We start from the raw sequence: 26,034 nt of genomic DNA on the forward strand, positions 1-26,034 counted from the left end.
CTCCTTTTTCGTATTTTTCTGAGGTTTCTGGTGTTTCATGTTGTGTGGGGGATTGAACTTTTTTGTAGTTGCAGTTTCTTGATATGTGCCCAATTCTTCCGCAGGTCGTACATAATGTACCCTCCCCCCCCCCCCCCATAAATCATTGTTTTGTGGTCTTCAATTATTACATATGTTTCTACTGGTCATTCTAAAGGTACTTGAATGCATATGCGTGCGTACCTTCCTCTCAGGGTGGAGGAGGTACATAAGTCAATTTTTAGTAATTTGCCCAATTTCCTGCCAACTTTCTCCAGAATTTCTTTGGCATAGAACTCTGTTGGGAGTTATGGGAGACGAATCCGAATAGCTATGGTAGAGAGTGTAGCTTCTTGTGGTACAAATTTTGGTCCCCATTTTCGAACGGAGAGGAAATTTGCAGAGACAAACCATGGTCCTAGATGTAGTGCTTTAGCCATATTTTCTTCTAGACTAAATTTGACTATGAAGAAGCCCCATCCTAGGTCAATCAAGATTAACTGTTCGGATGGTTTTCATAAGTCAATTAGTTTAGACCGAAGATATTGGTGTGACATTCTACGTCCAAAGACCTTTATGATTACAAAGTAACACCATGGGAAGTAAAGGCGTTTCTTGTCGTCTTGTGAAAGTGGGATTGAGCCTTCAATGTTTTTTCCTTTGTCATCTTTGCTGATTGTGGAGGCATCTTCCTCATGCTGATTGTGGAGGCATCTTCCATATGGTTGTTCTTGTCCGATGGTTCCGACTGTATCCATGGGAGTTAAGATCTAGAGAGAATTTTACTGCACAAAGCTAGTCCCTCACTCTTCTTTTTCTTTCGGTATGCTAGTGTTCCTTTGAGATCTCTTAAATATTTGGGGGCGCAGTGGGCATTTGGACATAAGAATTGTAAAATTCTAAAAAAAATGAAGAAAAAAAAAATCAAGTAAAAATGGTATTTGAAAATTAGAGTTGTGTTTGGACATGAATATAATTTCTCGTTGTTTTTGAAGTTTTGTGAGTGATCTGAGTGAAAATTTTGAAAAATAGTTTTTGGGAATTTTTTTAAATTTTCAAAAAATTCCAAATCTTCAAGTGAAAATTGAAAATTTTATGAACAAATACTGATTTCGGAAAAAAGTGGAATTTTTCCAAAAAAAAAAAGAAAAAAGGGAACAAATTTCTTACGGGCTCTAAGGCAAGGCCTTACCCTAGAGCCGCCCTTCCTCTCTACAGCTAAACTTGCAGCTCTTCAATCTCCGTCTGCTGCTAAACTCTTCATATTCTGTATCTCTGACCCAATAAAATTGTATGTATTTCTCTTTCTATCTACACTTAATTTCATCATTTCATGTCTTTGCAATAATTTTAATCGTAAAAGCACTAATTTTTGTGAATTTGATTGTAATGCTGCGTCTGTTCCCATTGCTTAAATTAAAGCCTCAACTTTGATATCATAGTTGTGAATTGACTTCTATATTAAACGTGCTCCAAAAAAAAAAAAGGATTCCACTAATTTGAAATAGAGTCTTGCTTCCTTTTCTACCTTTTACTTTGAATAGCACTATGCGATATGCTATTTTCGGCTTCAATTATTATTTTTTGAATGATAAATTTATAATTGTGATTGATCTAGATGGCACTAAGAGGTGTTTGGCAGCTAAAGAAGCTGGTAGTGAGCTATTGCAATTGGGGTGGCAGTAGCAGAGGAATAAGGTAAAGGTTAGCTTGACCCCTGTTGTCTTATTCCTTACGTCCGGTTTATATGATCCTATTTCCTTTCTAGTCTGCTTAAGAAAAAATTACCTCTTTCTAAAATTTTAAACAATGTAACTTAACTTTCCATTTTACCCTTAATAGCAAGCTTTTATCGTCACACAAATGTTGTGACACGTTTAAGACTACAAGTTTCAGAAGCCTTATAGTCAAAAATGTTATGACATGTTTAAAACCACAAGTTTAAAAAGTCTTCGTAAGGAGACTGTTTCTACATAACGAGAATTTATATCATTTCAGCCTTGACAATGCATCTTTATTCATAATTATCCCACCTTCGCAAATTTAGAAGTGTTTCACGCGTATCTTTATGCATCTCAATTTAATAACCTCTTCTGAACTTTGTTGTCTTATAATTTTTGGTGCTTGTGAATTATGGTCAACCGAAATGGGAATGAAAGGAGCATTTTTGTTTCTTTGATAAGTGGGATTGACGGAGTATTATAAGTTATTAGTCTGACTTTTATTTGAATTTCTTTTTCAAACCTAATCGGAATATTGGCACAATCTAAATATAACAAGAAAGTTCGTTTTTTCATGTGGAAATCAATTAAGAAGCATCACTGCATATATTTTGATTTGTGTATGTTGTTGATGGGCCATACTGCAATTCCACATATGAGTTGTTCAGTCCTATTTGAAGTTTAAACATGTAGGAATTGTAATTAGAGGAAAATACTGTGACTCTTGATTGTAAAACAAAATGGGTTAACAATTATTTATCAGACTTTTAGCAGAAAAGAGGAAAAAGAATGTGCTGCTAGTTTTCGGATGATTGAGGTAGAGGAATATATATAGCTGTGGTTGTAACTTCTATGGTATATGTTAAGGTATGCATCTACTATTTCAGGGCATTCATGGAGTCTGAATTGCCAGCATTAAAGGAACAAAATACACAGCTTGAGGTGGTCACTGAACTCAATCGTGGTCAACATCCTTTCTTGAAGGGATTATACAGTAAAACCTCTCAACGTTCTCTCAATTCTGTGCTGTAAAAAAAGTATTGTGTCTGAGAGGGATGCATGTAAAGAAAATTAATTAGCAAGGGTAGTGTCAGTTGAATTACACATGTGGGGCTCAATGGAACATGACTGACTCAAGATCACACATGAGGCTCCGTATTTCTCTCTTCAACTTGACAGATGTAAAAAAAGGAGTCAATCCCACCGATTCAGTGAGAAATAACATCGTTCATGGCATCTTTGGGATAATAACTTCAAAACAAGACTCGTGCACGTATCTTGTCAAAAAGCTTATGATTTCTACATGCAAGTATTATCTTCTACGAATCAATTTTCCTAGCAATGCCACGAATGGTATTATCTCTCACTGGGTAGATGTGACTGACTCCTTATTTGATATCTTTCCAGACATGGCTGAAGAGAGAGATACTGAGTCTCAGAAGTAATTTCGAGATCAGATGTAGTCCACTGAGCCCCATATCGTCCGTTGAGGTGTTATTTGTGATGTTCGAGTTTTGTTTAGCATTTGTGCACAGTTGTGATAAAACTCTAGATGCTCCATACGTGTAACGTATTTGTTATGTGTTTAATATATGGCTATCCTAGTTTGGACGTGTTTTATGTGTTTGTGACTATGAATGATCTCTATGACTAGTAAGCAGTTGCGTTAAGATTCATTATGTTAGGATGGAGTTTGTCCAGCTCCTGGGTAAATTCTGCCTAAAATTCTATTGATGGGTTAGACTCTCGACGCGGGTTAAGCCCTTCTAAGGTGCCGGTCATGGTTTCCTAGTTGGTTTGTCACACTCACACCTGGACCAATGCTACTTAATAACAGGCCTTAGGTTGCTTGTTACCATTGGGCTACAAGCCGGCAGACAGGTTTGAGATAGCTAAAAGAAGAGTCAAAGCTAATGTGTTTGCTCATAGGGGTGGGCATCGGTCGGTTCGGTCGGTTATTATGAAAGTACGGTTCGATTTATCGGTTTTCGGTTTTGTAATATTAATAACCAAATCAAACCAAAGTATTTACGGTTCGGTGCGGTTTTTTCAAAGTTCGGTTCGGTTATTTTCGGTTTTGGTTTTTCGGTTATTAACGGTTCAAGATTTTTATATCTTAGATTTACTTCCAGTGGTCATAAACTTCCACTGATTTTTGCATAATATAAAAACTGGGCAATGGGCAGTGGGCATATCGTTGACATAATCTTCCAGTGATTTTTGCATCTTGAGCCACTAGGTGTTTTATTTACGTAATTACATAGTCTTAGACAAAACTGGAGTTCAATTTATGCTTTTTGATTAATTATCATAGGGACCAAAGTTGTTGTGACAAAGGATGAGCTGCACTGAATACTGTTGAATGAGGTTGGTTATATTCACACTTTCAATGTTAGGTGCATGGTCGTTTGTCTTAGTTAAATTTCCTGCAGTCATATTCATAGAGTGATCAATGGCTGCACCTGTCCATCTTTATACATTTCTAGGTTGCTCAGTGCAGAAGTTAGCTTTATACCTATGTTGTTTGATGCAATACAAATATTCAACTAGTCAAAAGGGGAAAGATACGTATAGTACCAGTTTGATAGTTTAGAATCAAAACACTGTAGTGAGTAGGCATCTTCCATTCTTACCTTTCAAGTCCACTAGCAGGATTTCATAATATAACAAATTAACAATTAACCTTTCAAGTCCAAACAAGCTGGCAATATACGAATCACGGGATTTCACAAACAAGCTAACCTTTCAAGTCCAAACAGAAGTTCTGTTACAGAACACAGAAGCTACCGAACACAACAGAAAAATTTCGGTTTTTCGGTTTAACCGAAAACCGAAACGCCAAAACCGTAAACCGCACTGAAAAACCAAAATTTAATAATTAAAAAACCGTGCACCGACCGAATAACCGATTAAACCGAAACCGAAAAACCGAAATTCACGGTTCGGTAGGTTTTTTCGGTTCGGCCGGTATTATGCCCACCCCTACTTGCTCATATCAAACGCATTTTGCCACCCACTACCCCGTCCCAAAGAAGACAAATACCTATAAATGCACTATACAAAAATGTGTCGAGACGATAATATACTAATTATGCCTTGTATATTTGTTGTATTGGTTTATTTAAAAACCAGCTGTTTGTCCTGTAATTTCTCTTCACGGGTGAAAATTCATGCATGAGCATATAACATCCAAATCAGTCTGTAATGTGTGCCATTTCATGTGTGTAACTAACTATAATTGGGTTCTGATTTGCTTCACATTTTTTTTTAATTTGCTTTACAATTAGAGAACAAGAATGAGCGTGTTGTATGTGTGAGAAATTTGAGTCAAGACGAAGTACTTGAAGCAGCGACCAAGCTAAGGAATTCACTTGGCAGAAAGGTGGTGAAGATGAAGACTCGACATGTTACAAAACAACCAAGCGTCCAAGGTACATGGTCAACAGCATTGAAGTTATAAGCCAAAAGGAATAGTTCAATGCAGGTGTTTTTGACTTCCTAGGTTTTATAATTTGGATCTTTAAGTCAGGGGTGTAGTTATGGATTATGTGGTCTACATGTAGCGAGAAGATAGACTTTTTCAATGTGATGCACTCCATAATGTAATAATTTACTCATGATGCTACTGGAGTAATGGAATGGAGTTTGCTATGGTCATGTTGAAGTTCTGCACTTGATGTGATGTTAGTCAAAAGTTAAATCCTTTGGCTGAAAAATGTTGGTCATACATACAGTGACCCTGATTTGCTTTTCTTCATTGTTTTTCCAGTTTCTTAATTGCCAGGATTGTTGAGGAGCTTTTAGCTTCTTTTCAGACCATTGTCGTTTGCTGGTGTAGCAGGGAGATTTAATCTCCACATAATATTCAGCATTTTTGCTGTTATTTTTGTTTTCCTCATAAATAATTATACATGGATTAACATCAGTAAGATAGCGTTCCCACGGTTTCTTGCAAGATTTAGTGATGTTTAGATGACATTGTTTCAGAAAATGTTATTTTGGCTTCCAATGGTCATTTCTTGACCTTTAACGATAATTTATGAATGAAAAAAAAAAAAAAAAAAAAAAACAGTTGTAATGTTGATTTTTGTCTACATTAGTCATCTTTAGGCTTTCGATGGTTTTGTTTAGATCAAAAAAGGATCAAACGAATAATAATTTAGGAAAAATGACACTGTATAGCCGCTATAAAAATAATAGCTGAAAAAATGTATAAAATTTGTATATTATTTTTGTATATATATACATTCTGTATGTTACATACAAAAATTATACAAATTTTATACACTTTTTCGACTATCAAATGTAGATAGTTTCTGGCATGGGCTAAAAGTAATAATATCTCAATAATTAATTTATGTGGAACAACTATTTTTGAGCTGCTTTTCATCTTGCAAAATTTGGAAAAAGGATAAAATTTAAAAAGCACCAAAATTTGTATTAAATCATTCAGTTTTATATTTGCAAGAATATATAAAATACTTCATTGTTTTTCCATCTTATACGATATTAGTTTTTTTTTTTTTTAAACTAGGGAATACGCAGCCACTATCCTTCAGATGCGCTCTGGGTAAACTCTGTCCCAATACAATAGCGAGCTAACTATGCTGGAGAGGTAGACCGCACTAGACAAGCCCCGTGTGGTCAGCTCGACCTGCGACACAAAGAGAGTGGCTATCTTTTTATAGTATTTAATAACAATTTTAAAATATCCATATCCATTTTACATTTAATAGCATAGTTTGTATATTCACTAAAATCTTATTGCAAATTGAGCACGAAGTCACAAGTGTCCATTTTCTACTCCGTCGGGACCTTAGCTAGTTTTTTGCATATAAATGGGAGTATTTTGTCGAGATATCTTCATTTATCATATGACCAACTCTCCGTAAATTCATTTCCCAAAGTTTTTTCTCTCAAATTGTGGCATAAAGTGTTTGCACACACTTGATAAATGTATTTATATCCTTATCATTCAGTGGTGCAACATGAATTAGGAATTTCGTATGTGATGTCATCATGGATATATATGTAGGTATTGCCAATTTCGTATTTATTTCCTTTTACATGACTTGGTGGTTCATTCATTTTGTGGATGACTTCTTTACTCCAATCTATAATCATTTGGGAAAAGAGCTCAGGCTTTGAGATTGATTTATAAATGAGCTCGATCTGCATTTATCATTAGTGTTTTCTACTTATTCACAGGCCTTGGATTTGTTGACTTTCATCTTCTTCTTCGTTGGGGTATTCATATGAGGTTAGGTGCTTCTCTTCTGTAACAAACAAATAAATAAACTGGAGCTAACTTCTTGATTAAATATTCAAATGCAACTATTACAAACTACTAACTTTGTCTAGAACAAGGAAACTGCAGAAATTGAATACTAACTGACTGGGATTAGAGATAAGAAGGAAAGATGGGAAACTTGGAGAAGAAGTGGGGAAGAGAACATAGACAATGCTGATTACTAACTGCCTACCCATTTTCCCCATGTTCCCTGCTATTTGTAACCACTCTGAACCCTCTTCCCCATCATTGTTGTGCTGAGTCACCCTTCCAAATGAAATCAGTTAGTCTTCTACTGGGTTGTTTAATTCTATTACTTCTTCTTAGATTAGTTCCAGGCCCAATATTCTCTGCAAATGACTCCACCCTAGGCCCACACACTTCTTCAGCTGATTCTAGGCCCAATTCTTGAACTGGATTCATAACATCTTCTATCGAGTGGTTCATCAAAAAAATGCCCCTCATGAGCGCAAATTAGCTCAGCAATTTCACTTACTAAATTTTCAAGTTTGATTTTGAACGTTCCAAGTACTAAACATAATGCCACAAAACACAAGTGGCCAGGTAGGATCTCCATGAAGGGGTTCAAAAAAAAATTTTGTAAATAGTGGGAATTGAACATATGACCTTATGAAGGTTTTGAACCCCCTTGACTACTAAACTACACTTCTGCGTTGTGTTAAGGGGGTTCGAAACTTAATATATAGAGGTAAAAAACAACGGAGGCGAACCCCCTTCCGCCCCCCTAAATCCGCCCCTGGTGGCCATAATTAGGCATCCTATGCATTTGGCTTCATAACTTCAACTGTCAGAGGAACTCTGCTGTGTTTATGTCCCGATATATATATATAGATAGATAGATAGATAGATAGATAGATAGATAGATAGATATCTTGTGAATTCTAATGATATTATGAGGCCCAATCTCTCTCTGTTCGAGAGGGGATAGGTAATACTATAAATTGGAAAAATTACATACGTTGCAATTTTTACCTTCATTGATGTTACTATATATGTTTGACTTGCAAATGATGTATAAATTGTCATGGCTGTACCAAAGATGGATACTAAACATGCAAGAAGTGCAATCCATTTTATCTCCAAGAGTTGGAAATTTTGCAGTTTGATTACTCATAATTTCAACGTCCATCCCCGAGAAAAGATGGCCAGACTTGTTAATCATTCATGGATAGAGGCTAGAGGTTTGGAGACATGCCATAACGCATCATATTCAAGGGGAGGTGCCATGGTGCATGCTATTTGCTGATGACATAGTCCTAATTGACGAGACACGACACGGCGTTAACGAGAGGCTAGAGGTTTGGAGACATGCCCTTGAGTCAAAAGGTTTCAGGTTGAGCAGGACGAAGACCGAATACCTCGAGTGCAAATTTGGGGCCAAGCCGATGAAGCGGGAGTGGAAGTGAGGCTTGACTCTCAAGTCATCCCTAAGAGGGGTAGTTTCAAGTACCTTGGGTCAGTTATTCAGGGGACCGGGGAGATCGACGAGGATGTCACACACCGTATAGGGGTGGGGTGGATGAAGTGGAGGTTACCGACGGGAGTCCTGTGTGACAAGAAAGTGCCAACGTTACTGAAAGGTAAGTTTTATAGAGCAGTGGTTAGGTCTGCCATGTTGTATGGGACCGAGTGTTGGCCGGTTAAGAACTCACACATCCAGAAGATGAAAGTTGCAGAGATGAGGATGTTGAGGTGGATGTGGATGTGTGGGCATACAAGGATGGATAAGATTAGGAATGAAGATATTCGAGAGAAGGTGGGTGTGGCCCCCATGGAGGACAAGATGCGGGAAGCAAGACTCAGATGGCTCGGGCACATTCAGAGGAGGAGCACTGATGCACCGGTGAGAAGGTGTGAGCGACTGGCTGTGCTGGGCACGAGGAGAGGTAGAGGGAGACCTAAGAAGTATTGGGGAGAGGTGATCAGGCAGGACATGGCGCGACTTAGGATTACTGAGGACAGGCCCTTAACGGGGAATTGTGGAGGTCGAGCATTAAAGTTGTAGGTTAGGGGGAAGTTGTGAATATTTCTACAGCGCACTAGAGTGAGACTAGCCAGTTAGGAGTTAGTCGTAGGATGCTTCTGATCAGCTACTGATGCTGGGCTTTATCTGTTGGTTATTAGTATACTTTCCATCCTTTTCGTATTTCCTATATTTCTTATACTGCTGTTATTTTGTTATTTTATGCTATGTTATGTATTCTATGTTATTTTATGTTATTTTATTATGAGTCTATTGATAGTACTAATATATCGTCTCTTGTTGCTTTCTTGAGCCGAAGGTCTCCTGGAAACAGCCTCTCTGCCCCTCGGGGTAGGGGTAAGGTCTGCGTACATATTACCCTCCCCAGACCCCACTTGTGGGATTATACTGGGTTGTTGTTGTTGTTGTTGTTGTTGTTGTTGTGATCATCTGATTTTTGTAAAACAAACAAGATTTTGTCAAATGAGTTCTACTTGAATATTGAGTACGGTTCTCTGTATTATGAGATCGAAAATCCCTTGTCTACTATCATTCAGTTGGGTTCACCTTTCCTCTGCTACCATTAAGAATAAATGCAAAGTTTGGAAACCATTTTAAATTTGTTTCGAAAGAATTAAAAGTTAAAATGGTGGTACCAAATGGTTGGGAATTGTATTCCAAGTTACTTTTTGTACAGTTTTGTTGAATAGATAAGCAAAACATCCGTTATCGTCCAGCGGTTAGGATATCTGGCTTTCACTCAGGACACCCGGGTTCAATTCCGGTAACGGAATTATTTTTCTGATAATATCCTTTTAACCTAAACTCACTTGCAGCAAGCACATCAGGTTACTAATTTCAAGATGAAAATACTGACAGAGTCCATTCTGAACCCTAAAATCCTACATCTTTGGTGAATGCACGCCGATGGTACAAGATCCTAGAATTCGGAATTTTTGCTTCTAGTCTATGAAATATTCCCACCATAACCAAATTTAACTTGCATTAATCAACAGATAAAAAAGAAAAAAACATTAAAAACACGGAACTGCTAGTTTAGCGCTGATCTAAGTTCTGAATACCAATGCCAAAGAAATTGTAAGCATAACATGATTGGTGAAGTCAATAGCTTCTCAGGTAACAAAATTTTCCAAAAAGTGCTATTTCCACATAGCTTCCACCCGCTTCAGCAGCAAAACTTTACAAAAATCTAGTGCTGTTAGCAAAAACATAATTTAATACTTAGTACAAGTCCACCGACTTCAGCAGCACAAGTTTACAAAATTCTGCTGAATATAGTTCAACTTTTAGCACAAGGCCATGTAATCAGCTATTGACTAACAAAAAATAGATCTAAAACCCCTAATTAACCGCATCCAATCTCTCATCAGCTGTTGAGGGTGGAAAGCACGCCTCCAGTTGCAGTTGGAATAACTACTTCCCAACCAGGTCCTTTGAGAGGAAGCACGCTAACACATGATTCAGTGTTCCCATCCTCACTTGAAGGACCAACAACTAGATCACTACGGTCTAAAATCCTCTCCAGATCTTCATCTGTGACATCTGTCTGCACCAACTTGTCCTCCTCGCTATCTTGATCTCTCATGAGAGCCAACAAGTCCTCCTCCTGAGACATCAAAGATCAATTAGAAAAACTTCATCTATTATTTTCTTCTACTCAGTGCCACAAACGATCAGATACATCTCAATATTGTAGCTTACATACCAAAAACCACAGAAAAGAAGGGTTGAATGACAAAAAACAAAGGTAAAACCGGGCACATGTTCAAAAAAGTAATGAGAATTTTAACTTGCAATTACAATCAGCTGAAACCATCAAAAAACAACTGCAACAGTACACTATTCAAAACGTATAGGAAAGATAGCAACTCATTGACGCACTATAGAAGGAAAAGGGAAATTGCGACATAGAATGAAAAGTAGAATCTAGTAGAGGGGAAAATAACTAACCTCCATAACATCCATGGAAGGTTTGCTTCTTTCTTGCTTAAATTGTCCTTTCCCGATTACCACCTGCTCAAGCTTCAACTTGCTAAAAGCTCTTTTGAGGATTCGACCCTGAAGCACAAACACTTTATTTATTACAATGAGCAATAAAGAGATGCAAACATAACTTTAGTAGCCTGAATCATACCTCCACAGACAAAGCAGTGGAAAGCCTGTAAACATGAACAGGTTTGGTCTGACCAATTCTATGACACCGATCCATTGCCTGTAGATCCATTTGAGGATTCTGAAAAGGAAATGCATAGTGATCAGTCTAAATGGACATCAATTCACAAATGCTACAAAACATGGAAAAATAGTACAGCATAAAAAGAAATCAAAAATAAGAAAAAGCAAATGCGATGCAATAACTATTGTTCTTTTTAAGAGAACAGATTTTAAGCAGAGCAAACTTCAGTGAAGGTAGACACTACAACAGCTGAAGTGTGACATGATAATGCAAAAACATAGTAAAAAGGGATGAAACCAAGCAAAAACCTTGGCAAAAACAAATAAAAAGCATAAGGGGGCGTGAAGAAGATACCCAATCACTATCATATAAAATACAGGTATCTGCAGCAGTCAGATTGATACCAAGGCCACCAGCTCTAGTACTAAGAAGAAATATCCTGTACTCGCTGCTAACATCATTGAACTCCTTGATCTGTTCCATGAACAAGTAAATACAAACAGATCAACTTCATTAAAATCATTCCAGATAACGAACTAGAACAGGTAACCTCCCTAAAGCCCATTCCAATAGCACATAGAATTACAACAAGAGTCTAAATTTTTTAGAGGTAGTTCAAGTGAGAGACAGTAAACTAATGCAGCATTGAGAATAGTCAATAAGAAAGATGTCACATCAGAACCAAAATACAGCATCATAGCACTACTTGATATCAATAGATTCAATACACAACCAAAGAGACAGAAACTTTGTGATTTAACGAAAAATGAAAAGGTCAGCAGGTGAGGTAAACCGGAAAGAAATAAAAAGACTTGCATATATTTTGTATTTGATAACAAGAGATTGTATCAACTTTGTAGAGAATAGAGTGAACCAACTTAGAGTCCAAAAGCAAATACTGTATCAACAGAAATCAGTAATCCCAGGCGCTTCCTCTTGACGATAATGACAGTTTATTGGTCCATCAATAGGTTTATTCCTAGGGAGAAGTGAAGTTCCACACACAAGCAGAGTTACGAATACTAGAAGGTTATCAGCAGATTAATGGTAATAGCCAGATGTTCATAAACACTCTTGAAGATTATCCTAATCGCATGGCCATAACAGCTCGCAACTTTTGTGAGCAAGAAAAGTTAGATTGATAGAACAATTGAGACCAAATACCTGTCTTTTTCTTTCGTCCAATTTCACACTGCCATCAAGCCTACAAACATCGAATCCTTTTTCACTAAAATAATAGTGCATTATGTCCAGTACTCTAGTCCACTGAGAGAATATCAGAACCTGTTGGCAGTTAATGAACTGAGTTTAAAAGTTTGAGCAAAGTGGGAAGACAGAAAAGCTCGAAGCATCAGACGGCTTCACATACCTTGTGCTTGCGAGCAAACAGTTTTGTTAACAGTCTGTCCAGCAAAATAAACTTGCCACATTGCTCAATTATTTGTTCCACAGGTGGATAAAAAGCTGTCAATGAAAGAACAAAAAAAGCTATTACCAACCAGCACATAATCAATAAAATAGGTTCCACAGATCATCCATCACATACGAGAACCGTTGAAGACGGACTCCAAGAGATCAGGATGGTTGCAATTCTTGCGAAGTTGAACCATCAAATTATTAAGCTTTCCTTTAAAACCATGCCCTGCAAAATTAGCCAGACAAGGCATTAAGACTGCAAACGCTAGAGGGCCCAGGGATAACTAAAGGCCTATGATGGTACATAAAAAAGGAATTCACTTCAAAATAAATTGGAGATGCTATAGGGTGGTAAAAGAAAATCAGTGTTTTATTATAACAGAAAATATAGCAGAGATAAACCAACTCAATTCCCCTCAGGATAAGATACATATTAACATTTTGTACTAATACCAGTGGACACATTCTTTATAAAACCAAAAATCTAAAGAGATAAACCAACTCAATTTCAGCAGAACCAGTTACATATTTATGATTGCATATTTCAGTGCACACATTATCAATCAAACTGAAAATCTAGACGAGATCAATCAACTCATTTCCCTCCAAATCAGAGATGTATTTAAGATTGCACTAATTACCAGTGGACACATTCTCAATCAAATAGCCCTCCAGTGTCCTGTTAATTAGGTGTTCCTGGAACTTTTTCTGGTATTCAGTCATGGTAGCATACAATATTATCTCCTTCTTACGAGGAAGCATTTGCTCAACATCCATTTTCATCCTCCGTAGAAGAAAAGGACGTAATATTGCATGGAGTTTGGCCACAACCTGCAATTGTCACATTATAATGATAAATACATTAAGATGGAAAAGACACGGTTATAATACTGGAAAATATTCACTAAACAGATGATAAACGTCTTAAAACGGATAAGAAGAGGCTAGGCTATAACACTGGATAATATTCATACTTGTGCTCTCCTCTTTTCTTCCATTTCTTCCTTTTCTGATTCAGTGGTGCACTTCCCCGACAGATCAAACCTGATACATAAAGAAACCTCATTACACTAAAACTCTTCCTGATTGACATTCACTTAGGTTTAACATAACGGAAATTGGGGCGATAACTAATAGTGATAGACCCTACTTTGAGACTCCTATTACATGCACCTACATTCTGCTAGACAAAGTACAACACATCTTCCCCTTATGAACTCTGACAAGAATCAGCATAACTACTGTGATGTAAGTGACTAACTCAATGCAATTGCAGCACGTATTAGATTCCTTTGAACAAACCATCATATAGAAGTCAGCTACCAGAAACTGAGTCACTTTATGCCAACTGAGCGATTAGAGGCTATATGCACAGGATATCTATTTAAGGCTATGATAACTGTGCTAACCATTTTGCTGATATGATGAGTTAGACAACCAAATAATTTTAAGGATGATGAAACAACGTGGCTTCCAAATTTAGCAAACGGTAACCACAGTATTGATTGAGCAGATAACTTGAAATCACATGTATATTTCTATTATAATAACACACCTCAGCAGTCACAAGAAAGCACTTTAACCAAAATAGTCGGAAATAATCAGCTGATTACCATGACTCAAATTCATCGTGGGAAGAGAATATGTCCGGTAAAATGAAGTTCAACAAGGACCACAGCTCAGCTAAGTTATTATGCAGAGGTGTTCCAGTTAAAAGGAGCTTGTTTTCAATGGGCAACAGCTTCAATTCTTTGAACAATTTGCATTTTGAGTTCTTTAACCTATGCCCCTTGGAAAGAAGAAAGCAATAGAATTTCAGCACAAAGTACAAATTGAGCTGCTTCCTAAATGAAAGAACAAACCTGTAGACAGAAAATTTTACAAAACAATACTAGTTTACAAAGTAAACTGTCAATTGTCGGTACCTCATCCACCACAAGATATTTCCAACTGTAGTGCCTCAAGCACTTCCTTGCATCACTTAATGCAACTTCATAAGAAGTAATTACAATGGGAAATTTGGGACCTATGGTCCTCGGCATGTGCTTCATCCTTATCTCATCCCTCTGTTTCTTGTCACCATGGTAGATGATTGCATTGATTGAGGGCACAAACCTTTTAATGGAAAAAGAAAAAAAAGGTATGCCTTTAGTTGCACACAAATAACACAAGACAGTTTCATCCCAGAGGGGAAGCAGCTCCACCAAAACACAAACAGAACTTCGAGTTAATTGCAGAACAATGAAGATGTCAATGTACCTCTCTATCTCATTCAACCAATTTGAAAGTGTAGACAAAGGAGCAATGACCAAATAAGGGCCATCCAAACCATTCCCCTTCAAATGAGCAAGAAAAGCTATTGTTTGAATCGTCTTTCCAAGTCCCATTTGATCTGCTAGGATACCATTCAATCCATTTTGCCATAATGAGATCAACCACTTGACACCTTTCAGTTGATAAGATTTCAATTTCCCACCAGTCAGCAAGGGCACAAGTTCGGCCTGCTCTCTCTCAACTCTCTCTTCCTCCGTGAGGGTTGAATCTTCATTTGAAACATCCTCTTTAGATCTTGTAAGCATGGCAGCAACAGCTCTCTTGGCTTTCCTCTGCATAAGTATTTGAAACCATTTCAAAGAAATGAAGGCAACAAGCAGCTAGCTTGCATTTAAGAAAAGGAAATAACCTCCAAAAAACAAGATTCTCAACTTAAATTTCAGACATGAATAGAAGGGCCACAGAAATGTAAAGACCTACCGATGCATGCCATTCTGTTCAAAGCAATACCAATTTTACTTATTTAATTATTTCCATGATGCAAAAACGAAACTAAATCATCCAGTAAGAAAATCAACTCAATAGTGTTATGTCTGTATAAAATTGTTCAAACATGCTCAACTAATCAACTATAGTTCTAAGTCTGATGACATATTCGAGATATAGGTAAGGCTTCAGGAGGCAAGAAAAAGGTATACATTGTTGTAGCCTGTTGTCGCCTTTCGTTTCGAGCCACGGCCTCTTTTGTTTTCATGGACACTTTTCTCTTCACCTTCTATCTGATTCTGTTCATACAAAGAGAAGAAATGAACTTGATAAGCAAAAGAGTGTCAAATTCTTTACATGCAAATTGTAGTTCTTCAGAAAACTCAGGGAGATACCATTTTGATGTTATCCATATTCTCCAGCAGGAACTCTGAATAAAGTTGTGTCTGGGTAAGAAGCTCATCCAACTTGGTAAATTGAGTTTCATTCAAACTGGGCGCCTGCTTGAGCTCATTTAATTGTGCCTCTTCCTCCTTTGCACATGCTTTTCTCAAAATTTCTTCCTCCTCCATGGATTCAGGTATATGAGTGACATCCTCATTTTCAGCATCACAAACTACTTCCTCCAATTTAACGGCGGGCTCCTCTTTGCAGGTATCCTTCAAAATGAGAGCACACAATGTGATTCAGAAGAAAATACAGCAGATAGTTCTCCTTACACCAACTGTACACTTTCTAATAGTACACTCAGAATGAGTCTTCAATACTTTTTCTTCAATCTGATGGGGTAATAAACATCCATCTAAAATCATAATAAATGAAAGACAGTACAAGGACAGCAATAAAAGTGAAAAAATACAGGACAAGCTTAAATCCCCATCAGGGAGGCTTTCCAGGATTCAGTAAATCTCCAAACAGAAAGAACTGGTAAGTGAATTCAGCCCGTGAATCAAACACATAATTGAAAGCAAGAAAAATGAGTATCTATTCACTTCAGAAACTTAAGAAAGATCAAGGTCCTGTAACTCTTAGTTTAAAGCTTCTAAAAGCTTAGTTTTACCACAGGACATTTAATACTAACGAGTGATGACTAGTAGAATAAATATCACATTAAAAAATTAATCTCACTTTGGAGTTCAGATCTGTGCTGCTTCACTAACTAATTTTTTGCTCAAGAAACCTCCTCTGGAGCTAACACGATACGACATTTCACCCAATGATTGAACAATAAAGTTACTATACTTCCTCGTATAGGAGCTAAACAACAAAATACAGAGCCATAAATGTAAGGGACTGAAAATTCAAAGCCAAAATATGTTATAACCAATAATATCAACAAACTAAACTTCCAATCGCAACACCTGTAACCTTAAATGAAAGCGAGTAAGGCCAACGGCAGTGGGCAACAAAACTCAAACAAACATTAGAAAAATACATAAATAATAAAAAAAAAATACGAAATGATAGAGGAAGAAGAAAGAGAAGAACAAAAAAGCAACACCTCATCTTCCAGGACGGAAACAGGAGAGTCCGAAGCTGTCTTGTCGTTGGCCACCATTTCACAGTCCAAACCCTAAGCTCCTCCTATAAAACACCATTACACAAGCAAAAACATTCCGATTAAACCAGTACGTGGCTAAATCAAACGTCAGGCATCTACGTTCTTACATTCCCTCCGAAAAACGGAAGAAAACGAAAATCAAATACAGTGACAAAATCATCAGAAAAATGCACCAAAAAATCACCCAAAAAGGAAAAAAAATCCAGAAACAGTTGAAGCAAACGCACATACTGGAATCAGTTTCTTCAGCGAGCGGAAGAAAATAGAAAGCAATGGAGGAGACCAGAGAGAATGGGCTGCAATGGAAAAAGTGTACGGTATTTGCAGCACGGTATTTGCAGCAAAAAGGCAAGTAATTTTCTACACTTTATTAAAATTAAATGGTCGTGCTGGAAGACAAAAAGGCGGGAAACTGATGTTATAAGATTGCCCTACGATGTTTGAAATAATATCGACAAAGCCATCGGTGGCGTCGATGTGGATGCTGCGCATGTTTGTTCAAAAAGTTGAAGCTTCAAATAATGCTCCAGCCCCAAAATATTGTCGCGTAATCCCCGTAAAATAATATTGGCTTGTCACATCCACAGCAGCGCAATTTAGGTGCTGTGAATTTAAAATTTGCAGAGAGATTACAATAAGAAGGAAACTTTCGTCTGCTTCCAATTTCCATGACCAAAGTAAGATAACTGGATTATCTAAATTAGCACTCCTCAAGAACCAATCATATTCTAATTTGCATTATTCTGCTAATGCAAACTAGAATATCCAATTAGCTCGATCGTATACTCCAGTACTATCATTAAGGAAGAAAGAGAAAGAACAATGATGTGAGGGGCAGTTTTAACTATCTCTTTGGCTTCTTCTTTTTTCGTAAATAAAAGAATTTATTAACAAATTAACAATCTATACATAAAAAAATTTAAAAAAAAAAAAACATGTAACTGGACAACCCAGTGGAGTAGCAAACAATTTCTAATAACTCTAATCATTAGGACTCATTTTACCTTTTTATTAGGCCTAAATTGTCTATAAACAAACCCATTCAGTTCGTTATCGACTTACAATCAATTTTTTTTTAAAAAAACAATAAGAAATGCATCCAAATTGTTGGAATTTATCGTCTATCTTACTAAAGGAAAAGGCAATACAGTCAAACGGTTAAGAGTAGTAAGAGTGAAATAGGATAGAAGTGTAAAGCTAACTTAAAGTGATGGGTTTATGCGTAATAACTAGAAGGCAGTAACTACCTAGTAGTTAGTGGGTTAGTTAGGTATATAATAATAGAGTAGGATTTATTACCAGTACTGTAAATTCATTTTCTCTCAAGCAAAGAAGAAGAAGCTCTTTAGCTCAAAACCTCCATTACTGATTTTGTGTGCTAAATTCAACACGGTATCAGAGCCAATTGGCCATTAGTGTGGTCGTTTGGAGTAATTCTTCTATATGTTAATTCGTCTATGTTTCTTCATCGGAGAACTGTGACGAGATCAGCCATGGCGGTCGTCGACAACGAACTACCAGAGAAATTGAGCCACAATCACCCGTTATTTCTCAGTTCAAATAACAATTCGAGAGCTGTATTGATCTCTCTCCAATTACGAGGACCGAAAAATTATATGGAGTCAGGCGATGAGAATTGCAATCCTAGGCCGGAATAAGCTAGGGTTCATCGACGACACATGCAAAAGGGAAAATTTTGGTACAAATCTCGTAGATCTTTGGGAGCGATGCAACGCAATCGCTTTGTCATGGATAATGACTGCATTTCACCGGAATTGCTCGGTGGCATCGTCTATTCCTCAAATGCCAATGAAGCTTGGAATGACCTAAATGAGCGATTTGATAAGATCGATTGTTCGAGAATCTTCCAAATTCATAGGAAAATTGGAACAATTAACCAAGGTACTAACTCAATTTCTTCATATTTTCGAATATGCGATTACTCTGGGCAGAGTTTGATAGTTTGGCCCCAGCTCGGGGCTGCGACTGTGCAAAATCTAGTGAGTCTGTTGCATTTATGGAACGTTTGAAGTTACTACAGTTCCTTATGGGACTCAATGAGTCATATGAACAAGTTCGTAGCCAGATACTTATGATGATCCCAGTTCCTACAGTGAATAAGGCATACTCCATGTTAATGGAACGTGAGAGTCAAAGAGCTATGTCCAATCACCGTGACTCAGCTGAAGGAAATGAAGTTGATGCATTGATGTCTACTAGGACTGCTGGTGGTCAATTTCGACCTAAGAAGAATTACAATCTCCATTGTGATTTTTGTAAAATGAAAGGGCACACTAGGGAGAACTGTTACAAAATAGTAGGTTACCTAACTGATTTCAAACACAAAAGAATAGGAGGATATGGTTCAGCTAATTATGTTATGGTTGGAAAAGCTAATCCACAGATGCAGGGTAACAGGAATGTACCTAACATGCCCAGTCATGCTGAGAAGGGCAATTATTCAGGATATGGAATAGGGCCAACGTTCACAGGGGAGCAATTCAATTAGATTCTAAAGCTACTCAACAAAAAAGAAGTGCAAGAGACTACAACTAATATGGCAGGTATATCTCATTCTACTGCTTGTTTAATAGACAAGGCAGGTTGCACTCATGAGTGGATCATAGATACAGGTGCGACCAATCACATGACCTCAGTTTTAGCTCACTTTCTGATATGTACAATGTAACATCTCAAAATGGAAAAACAGTGCAGTTACCTAATGGAACTAAAGCAATAGTTTCACATATTGGTAAATGCAAGATAGGAGAAGGGCAAGAGATTAAGAATGTACTGTATATCCCAAATTTCAAGTACAATATATTGTCTGTATCCAAACTAACTAAAGAACTGAGATGTATGGCTGTATTTTTTCCTGGCTTTTCTGTGCTTCAGGACCTCTACACTGGGAAGCTGAAGGGGATTGGTAGAGAAGCTAATGGGCTCTATCTACTGACTCCTGCAAATTCAAGTAAAGGACAAGGGTTAGTTCCACAGTCTATGAATGTGCAGCTAGATCAAAATAACTTACAGCTTTGGCATAGAAGAATGGGTCACCCATCATCAAGAGTTATGAAACATATGTTGAATGTCAATAAAGAACTATGTAAAAGTGTAATAAATAGCTGTGAAGTTTGCCCCTTAGCCAAACAGGCAAACTAGTAGTAGTAGAGTAGAAAATGTGTTTGAATTGTTGCACATTGATGTATGGGGACCATTTCGAATTGCAACACATGATGGAAATAAATACTTTTTGACAATAGTTGATGACCACTCTAAAGTAACATGGATTTATTTGTTAAAGTTGAAGTCTGATACAATTTTTGTTATTAGAAATTTTCTTCGGATGGCTCAAACTCAGTTCAACACTAAGATTAAAGTGACTAGGACAGACAATGGGACAAAATTCCTTAATTCTAAATGTACAAATCTGTTCAATAGCCTTGGCATAGTTCATCAGAGGTCCTGCCCCTACACACCCCAGCAGAATGGGGTGGTTGAAAGAAAACACAGACACATATTAGAGGTAGCTAGAGCAATCAGGTTTAAAGGGCATATTCCATTAAATTTTTGGGATAAATGTGTGTTTTGGCAGTCTACTTGATAACCACAATGCCTACACCAGTGCTTGTAGAGAAGTCTCCTTATGAATTGTTTCATAAAAGAAGTCCAGCCATGAAGCATATGAAGGTTCTGGGATACCTTTGTTATGATACACCATCAGTCATTGGGGATAAATTCCGACCAAGAGCTATAGGTTGTGTCCTAATGGGGTACTCAGTTGTGCAAAATGGCTATTTACTGTTTGATTTAACTCACAAAAAATTCTTTGTTAGCAGGAATGTGACTTTTAGGGAGACAGTCTTCCCTTTCAAGGACATGAAGATCAAAGGAACTGCTATGTTTCCACCCGATGCTTTCCTGATCACACAGGATGTGACTGTCACACCTCCTTTTTTACACACCTACCCCGAAGGATAATGTATAAGGGAGTTTTTCCATTTAAAGTGACACTATTCGAAATGGGATCATTTGTTTATTTTTAGAGTCGCCACTTGGGAAAGGATTGGCTTTTGGTGTCCCAAGTCACCGGTTTACTTAAATCCCAAATCGAGGAAAATTGTCGACTTCCCAATTGGAGTCTGCGAACCAGAAATTCTGAATAAGGAATTCTGTTGACCCGAGGGAAGGTGTTAGGCACCCTCGGATCCCGTGGTTCTAGCACGGTCGCTTAAACTATTATATTTGGCTAAAATCTAATTTTTATACATGTTCAAACCTATAGTGCAATTTTAGAATTATTTAACCGCTTTTAGTTAGAAATTTTTAGAAAGTGAACGTCGTTTAAAAACGTGTTTTTGGATCACGTCACATGAAATGCACCCGGATCCTCGACACATTCTTATTCTAACGTTTTGGGATTTTGATTTGGGTTGCATGAAATGCATACCCGTATTTGGGAAGTTAAAATTATTTAAAGCGCGCCTAAAGCGACTAACGTGTTATTATCTTTGCGGGAGGCCGTGAAATTCGCTAAACGGCACGCCCCAAATTCTAAGTATTTTTAATTAAACATTTAACGAGGGCCCCGCGATTTGTTCATTTTGTTTGGCGAGGCTCATCTCAATTTATTATTTAAAGGCTAACCTAAAGCAAGCTAAGATTTTCTATTTGTTTGTCTCTAAAAGGGCCTAATTAATTTACATTTATAAATTCGGGTTTCGGGTTCAAGTCCGAATTCAAACAAAAGGGGAAACCCTCCTAATTTGAACCCGCTACTTAACGCGAGAACCTAAATTTATATTTGCAAATCAATCCCCATATTCCTAATATAGCTTAAAGGATTTTTGAACTTATAACAATTTTGGGCCTTGAACGTTAGCCCAGGGAAATGACATGCAACTTCAGTTTTGTTCGTGCGGCTCATTCAGAGCTTGGGCCACGATCACAAGCCCAATTTGGGAATAAAGTTCCAGGCCTTGATCAGTCCACAATCTAGTGAGACTAGTTAAATAGCAAACCGAGGAAACTGATAGTATTTGGGCCTCTAATTATCCATTTTAAGGCCACATTAGACTTAATCCAAAGGGCTTCGAATTTCTGTCAAGTCAGCTGTTGAGTTTTGGCCCAAAAACAAAAGCCCAAATTAAATGTTGATTTTAGATTAGACTGTGTGATACTGATCCTGGATCAAAAATTAAATTTATAAGTTTACAAACCAACAGCCATTTCAAACCCGTCCTATCAAACCTAGTTTGTTTAATTCAAACGTTCAGGCCTGTCCAAAGGATTAGTACAATACATTTTGAATTTTAATGGCAAAACTAAAATACTCAACATCAAATTCAAGGATTCTACTATACTGAAGTGTTACTTTCTCATTTCAAATCAACATGCTGAAACTTGAGTTTAAACCTGGCATTCAAATTAATAGACTCATCTATTTCATATGAATTATGATCACACCTGCTCATATTATATCTGCTTTCGAATTACGCATGGGAACTTAAAAATCAAACTCAACTAAATTGGATCTATTATTACTAAACACAACATTTATACAATCAGGAAAGGAAATCAAATCAGTTTAATAACCCTACGCAGGCCAAAACAGTCCAGTTTTAGTTACAAACGATAATCTAATGAAATTACACGAAACACAATACGAAAATCAACAGAAAACCATGTTGCACTTCATTTCATTTCCACAAACTTGGAAGTTACACGACGTGTACCTGGGAATTAAAACAAAATGAAGAAGAAGGTAGAATCAGCAGTAGCAATGAACAATCAGCAGTGTTAAACATCAGAGATCAGTAACTTGAGGTCCAGTTTTCAGCCCACGAAATGGTGTCAAAATAGCTAGGAACAATTTTTGAATGAGCAGCAACAGTAAAACAAACGAAACAAACTTGAATAGCCCAATTTGAACTTGATATAACCCCCAAAACCTCTGAAACCTTCACTACTGATTTAACAGGTCTATTTAAACCAGTTTCAACCTTGTATAAACTGGAATTTGATCTAGCAGCTGGAACACTAAAATTATCCTAAGGAGACTTCAATGGAATAGATATTCTTTGGAATTTTTGGTTCATTTTTTTTTTTTTGGATTTTTCTGATTTTTCTTCTAAGATCTAAGATTTGAATTTTTTAACTTCTTCAGATCTGAAATTTCTAGAAATTTGTGGGGGATTTTTCAGATTTCCAACCTGTGAATGAAGGCAGAATACATGCCTTTTATAGGCAAACTTGAGGGTTCTCTCAGATTTTCAACTTTACACCCCTAGCCCCTCTTTTATTTTTCAGTTTTGCTTAGTTAGTCCCTTATTTGTTGACTTGTTGCCCAAGTCACTATTCTTAAGTTCCTGAAATTTTAATTGGAACCCCATCTAGAATGTTCTAGGGGTTTCCAATTCAGTTACTTGCAAGATTCCTTTTATTGAAATACCCATATTGCCCTTACTTAACTCTGAATTACTAACCTAGTTAAAACTACAACCAACCCCTTTTATCCTGGTCGAATAACCATAGCTAATTAACCAGGGAATTGAAACAATTTCAATTATAACAAAATTCTCTAAACTGAACTAACAACCCCATAACCTTTTTTGAACTTGAATTAAATCTAATTAATATATATCCTATGACTAATTGTATTATTGAATTAATTCAAAAATAGCAATTAAAACAGCTCTAATTAAAACAGTAAACTAACAATTAAAGCGAACAATTCAAATTGAATCACAATATAGAACAAAGTAAAACTAAAATCACGTATAAACAGCAATAATCCTAGAATCAAAATCAATCAAACAAACAGAACCCTAAATGAAACCCTAACACAAAAAATAAGAAATGAAAAATAACAATCAGGAATGAAAAGAATAACATGAGGAAACAAAATACCTCGAAATCTCGACTTGGACTCGACCACTGGCAAGATTTCTTGGACTTAATCGGACTACAACCATCCTTAATCATGTGTTTTCGTGAGAAAACACCTAATTAGGGACTATTATAGTCCATAAATCAGTATCCCCCCCAACCTTTAAAAATTAGGGTTCCAAAGCCAGCTTTAATTTAAAATTCAAGGTATTTTGGGAGGGTTTGAGGGTTATAGGTCGTGGATTTGGAAAGAAGAGGATGAGGGGACTCTAGGGTATTAATTTGGTAAGGTTTGGAGGCGGCGCCGCCACCGGAGAACAAAGGCGGCGACTAGGGTTCATTACTTCAAACGAAGATTCGAGGGGTTTGGGCGAGTTTTGAAGAAAAGTGAACCTAGATTTGGAAGGAGGAGGAGGAGAAGAAGGTATGGTGTGAATTTGGGAGCCATCGGCGTAGTTTGTTTCATCGCCGCCGGCGGAATCGACGGAGAATATTAGGGCGGCTAGCTTCTCTAGGGTTTTGAAAAGGGGGGTTTGAGAGAGACGATGGAGGGGGGTAGGGGCGTCTTTGGACAGTTATATATCTGGGATAGGTGAGTTGCGGTCCGTTGGATCAACAAAACATAGACGGCTAGGATTTGTTTAAATCAAAACGACGTCGTTTCGATGGCTGGGGAGCCGGACCGGGTCAGAGACGGGTTTTGGGCTTGAACTTGACCGGATTTGGGGAAGGGTTGCCTTGGGCTGGTGCTTTATTTGAAGACTGGCCCAATAATAAACAGGCCCCTCTTTAATTCTTTTGAATCTTTTTCTTTCATTTTCTTTTATTTATTTTTCTCTTGATTTTGTTAAATACAAAAATTAAAATGAACAAAGACCTGATTTTACCTCTAGAATTAAACTAATTAATTTCAAAAAATTAACTCCTAATTTCGAACAAACTAAAACCAATTTGAGAATTAAAAGTAAAAATGCAAAAGAACCATTTTTCGTTATTTTCTTCTATTTTTGTGATGTTAATTGACCAATAAAACTAAAATATGAAATTGAGTCCTAAATGCCAAGGTACTATATTTTTGTATTTTTATGAATTATATCAACACAAAATGCAAACAAACACAAAATCATGCAATTAATTCCCTAAAATTCAAATAATAAAAGAAAAATCCTAATTTTAAGAATTCTATAGGAATAATTCAAGCGTGGCAAAAATCACGTGCTCACAGCTGCCCCTCTTTGCTCGGAGACACGAAGGGTTTTCGGGCAAAGATAAATGAGCACCATGGAGGATTTTTGCCTGCTCGGACTCTATGAGAAGCATTTTGAAAACCGTCTGACCGAACCCTGCTTCAAAGGTTGCCTATATATCCTTGGCTATAAAGGAATCAGGTCAGTGTAGTTCTGGAAGTTTTGGTAGCTGGGACTACCGGGAAGCCGAGATTTCACTGTTGTTGCTGCTGTTTCTGCTTGCTGACCTCCTTATTACACCAAAAGGAAAATCAAAGCTAAGCTAGCTATGCCTATCAACTATGAGTTACAAGACTGCTATCTATAATTCTCTTGAAACTTGATCTTGAGTCTTAGCCGACTTTGCTGTGGACTTCGATCTGAATCTTGATGCTCGCAAGTTGTAGGTGTTTACTTCCTTCAGCATTGGATCAAAGCGGGACATGCGAAGCTTGTGACTTCGATCGAATTTTGAGCAGTCCGCGTCCTTCTCCATTTCGAACACTTTGAGTTTACTTCTTTTTTGTTCTTTTCTTCTTTTCTTTTATTCTAGATTGAGACTCATTCTTTCAGTGATCTCGAATCCTGTGCCTTGAGGTCGACCTGCTTAAGGTGCCAAAAGAAACAAATGAACGAAATTTTCTACCCCAGTTTTCACTAGGAAAATTTCGTGAGTTAGTTGTGACACATATCTAAGCAGTCAAATTAGGATTGTGTATTCTTGTGAATGAATCCAGGTTATGCTGGAAAATGACCGGGTTATGCCGGAAAAAGAAAAAGGGTCTCGGGTTATGCCGGGACGAAAAGAAAAAGATCCTCGATTTTTTGGCCGGGATTTGGAAAGAAAAAAGCTCCTTGGGTTATGCCAGGGAGATCCTCGATTTTTTGGCTGGGATTTGGAAAGAAAAAGCTCCTTGGGTTATGCCAGGGAGATCCTCAGTTTTTTGGCCGGGATTTGGAAAGAAAAAGCTCC

At 37.3% G+C, this 26,034-nt stretch overlaps 2 protein-coding genes across 3 annotated transcripts; one reads left to right on the forward strand and one right to left on the reverse strand.

Annotated features, from left to right (window-relative positions):
* Nucleotides 1,185-5,495, forward strand: LOC109227740 (54S ribosomal protein L51, mitochondrial-like). The gene is made up of 4 exons (XM_019392938.1): nucleotides 1,185-1,309; nucleotides 1,637-1,716; nucleotides 2,627-2,733; nucleotides 5,027-5,495. The coding sequence occupies exons 2-4, from the start codon at nucleotides 1,637-1,639 to the stop codon at nucleotides 5,197-5,199; spliced, it is 360 nt and encodes a 119-aa protein (XP_019248483.1). The 5' UTR covers nucleotides 1,185-1,309; the 3' UTR covers nucleotides 5,200-5,495.
* LOC109227750 (ATP-dependent DNA helicase DDM1-like) lies at nucleotides 10,127-17,305 on the reverse strand. 2 transcript variants are annotated; one of them, XM_019392947.1, is made up of 16 exons: nucleotides 17,179-17,305; nucleotides 16,888-16,970; nucleotides 15,782-16,045; nucleotides 15,599-15,685; nucleotides 14,886-15,232; nucleotides 14,552-14,741; nucleotides 14,240-14,415; nucleotides 13,601-13,670; nucleotides 13,268-13,457; nucleotides 12,757-12,852; nucleotides 12,580-12,674; nucleotides 12,375-12,494; nucleotides 11,565-11,684; nucleotides 11,169-11,267; nucleotides 10,985-11,092; nucleotides 10,127-10,640 (listed from the first exon to the last, which is right to left on the reverse strand). In XM_019392947.1, the coding sequence occupies exons 2-16, from the start codon at nucleotides 16,942-16,944 to the stop codon at nucleotides 10,401-10,403; spliced, it is 2,259 nt and encodes a 752-aa protein (XP_019248492.1). In that variant the 5' UTR covers nucleotides 16,945-16,970; nucleotides 17,179-17,305; the 3' UTR covers nucleotides 10,127-10,400. The 2 variants fall into 2 exon arrangements, with proteins under 2 accessions (XP_019248492.1, XP_019248494.1); XM_019392949.1 differs by having other exon boundaries at nucleotides 17,175-17,305.

This window comes from Nicotiana attenuata, chromosome 1 (genome assembly GCF_001879085.1).
Source record: "Nicotiana attenuata strain UT chromosome 1, NIATTr2, whole genome shotgun sequence".
Classification (NCBI taxonomy): Eukaryota; Viridiplantae; Streptophyta; class Magnoliopsida; order Solanales; family Solanaceae; genus Nicotiana; species Nicotiana attenuata.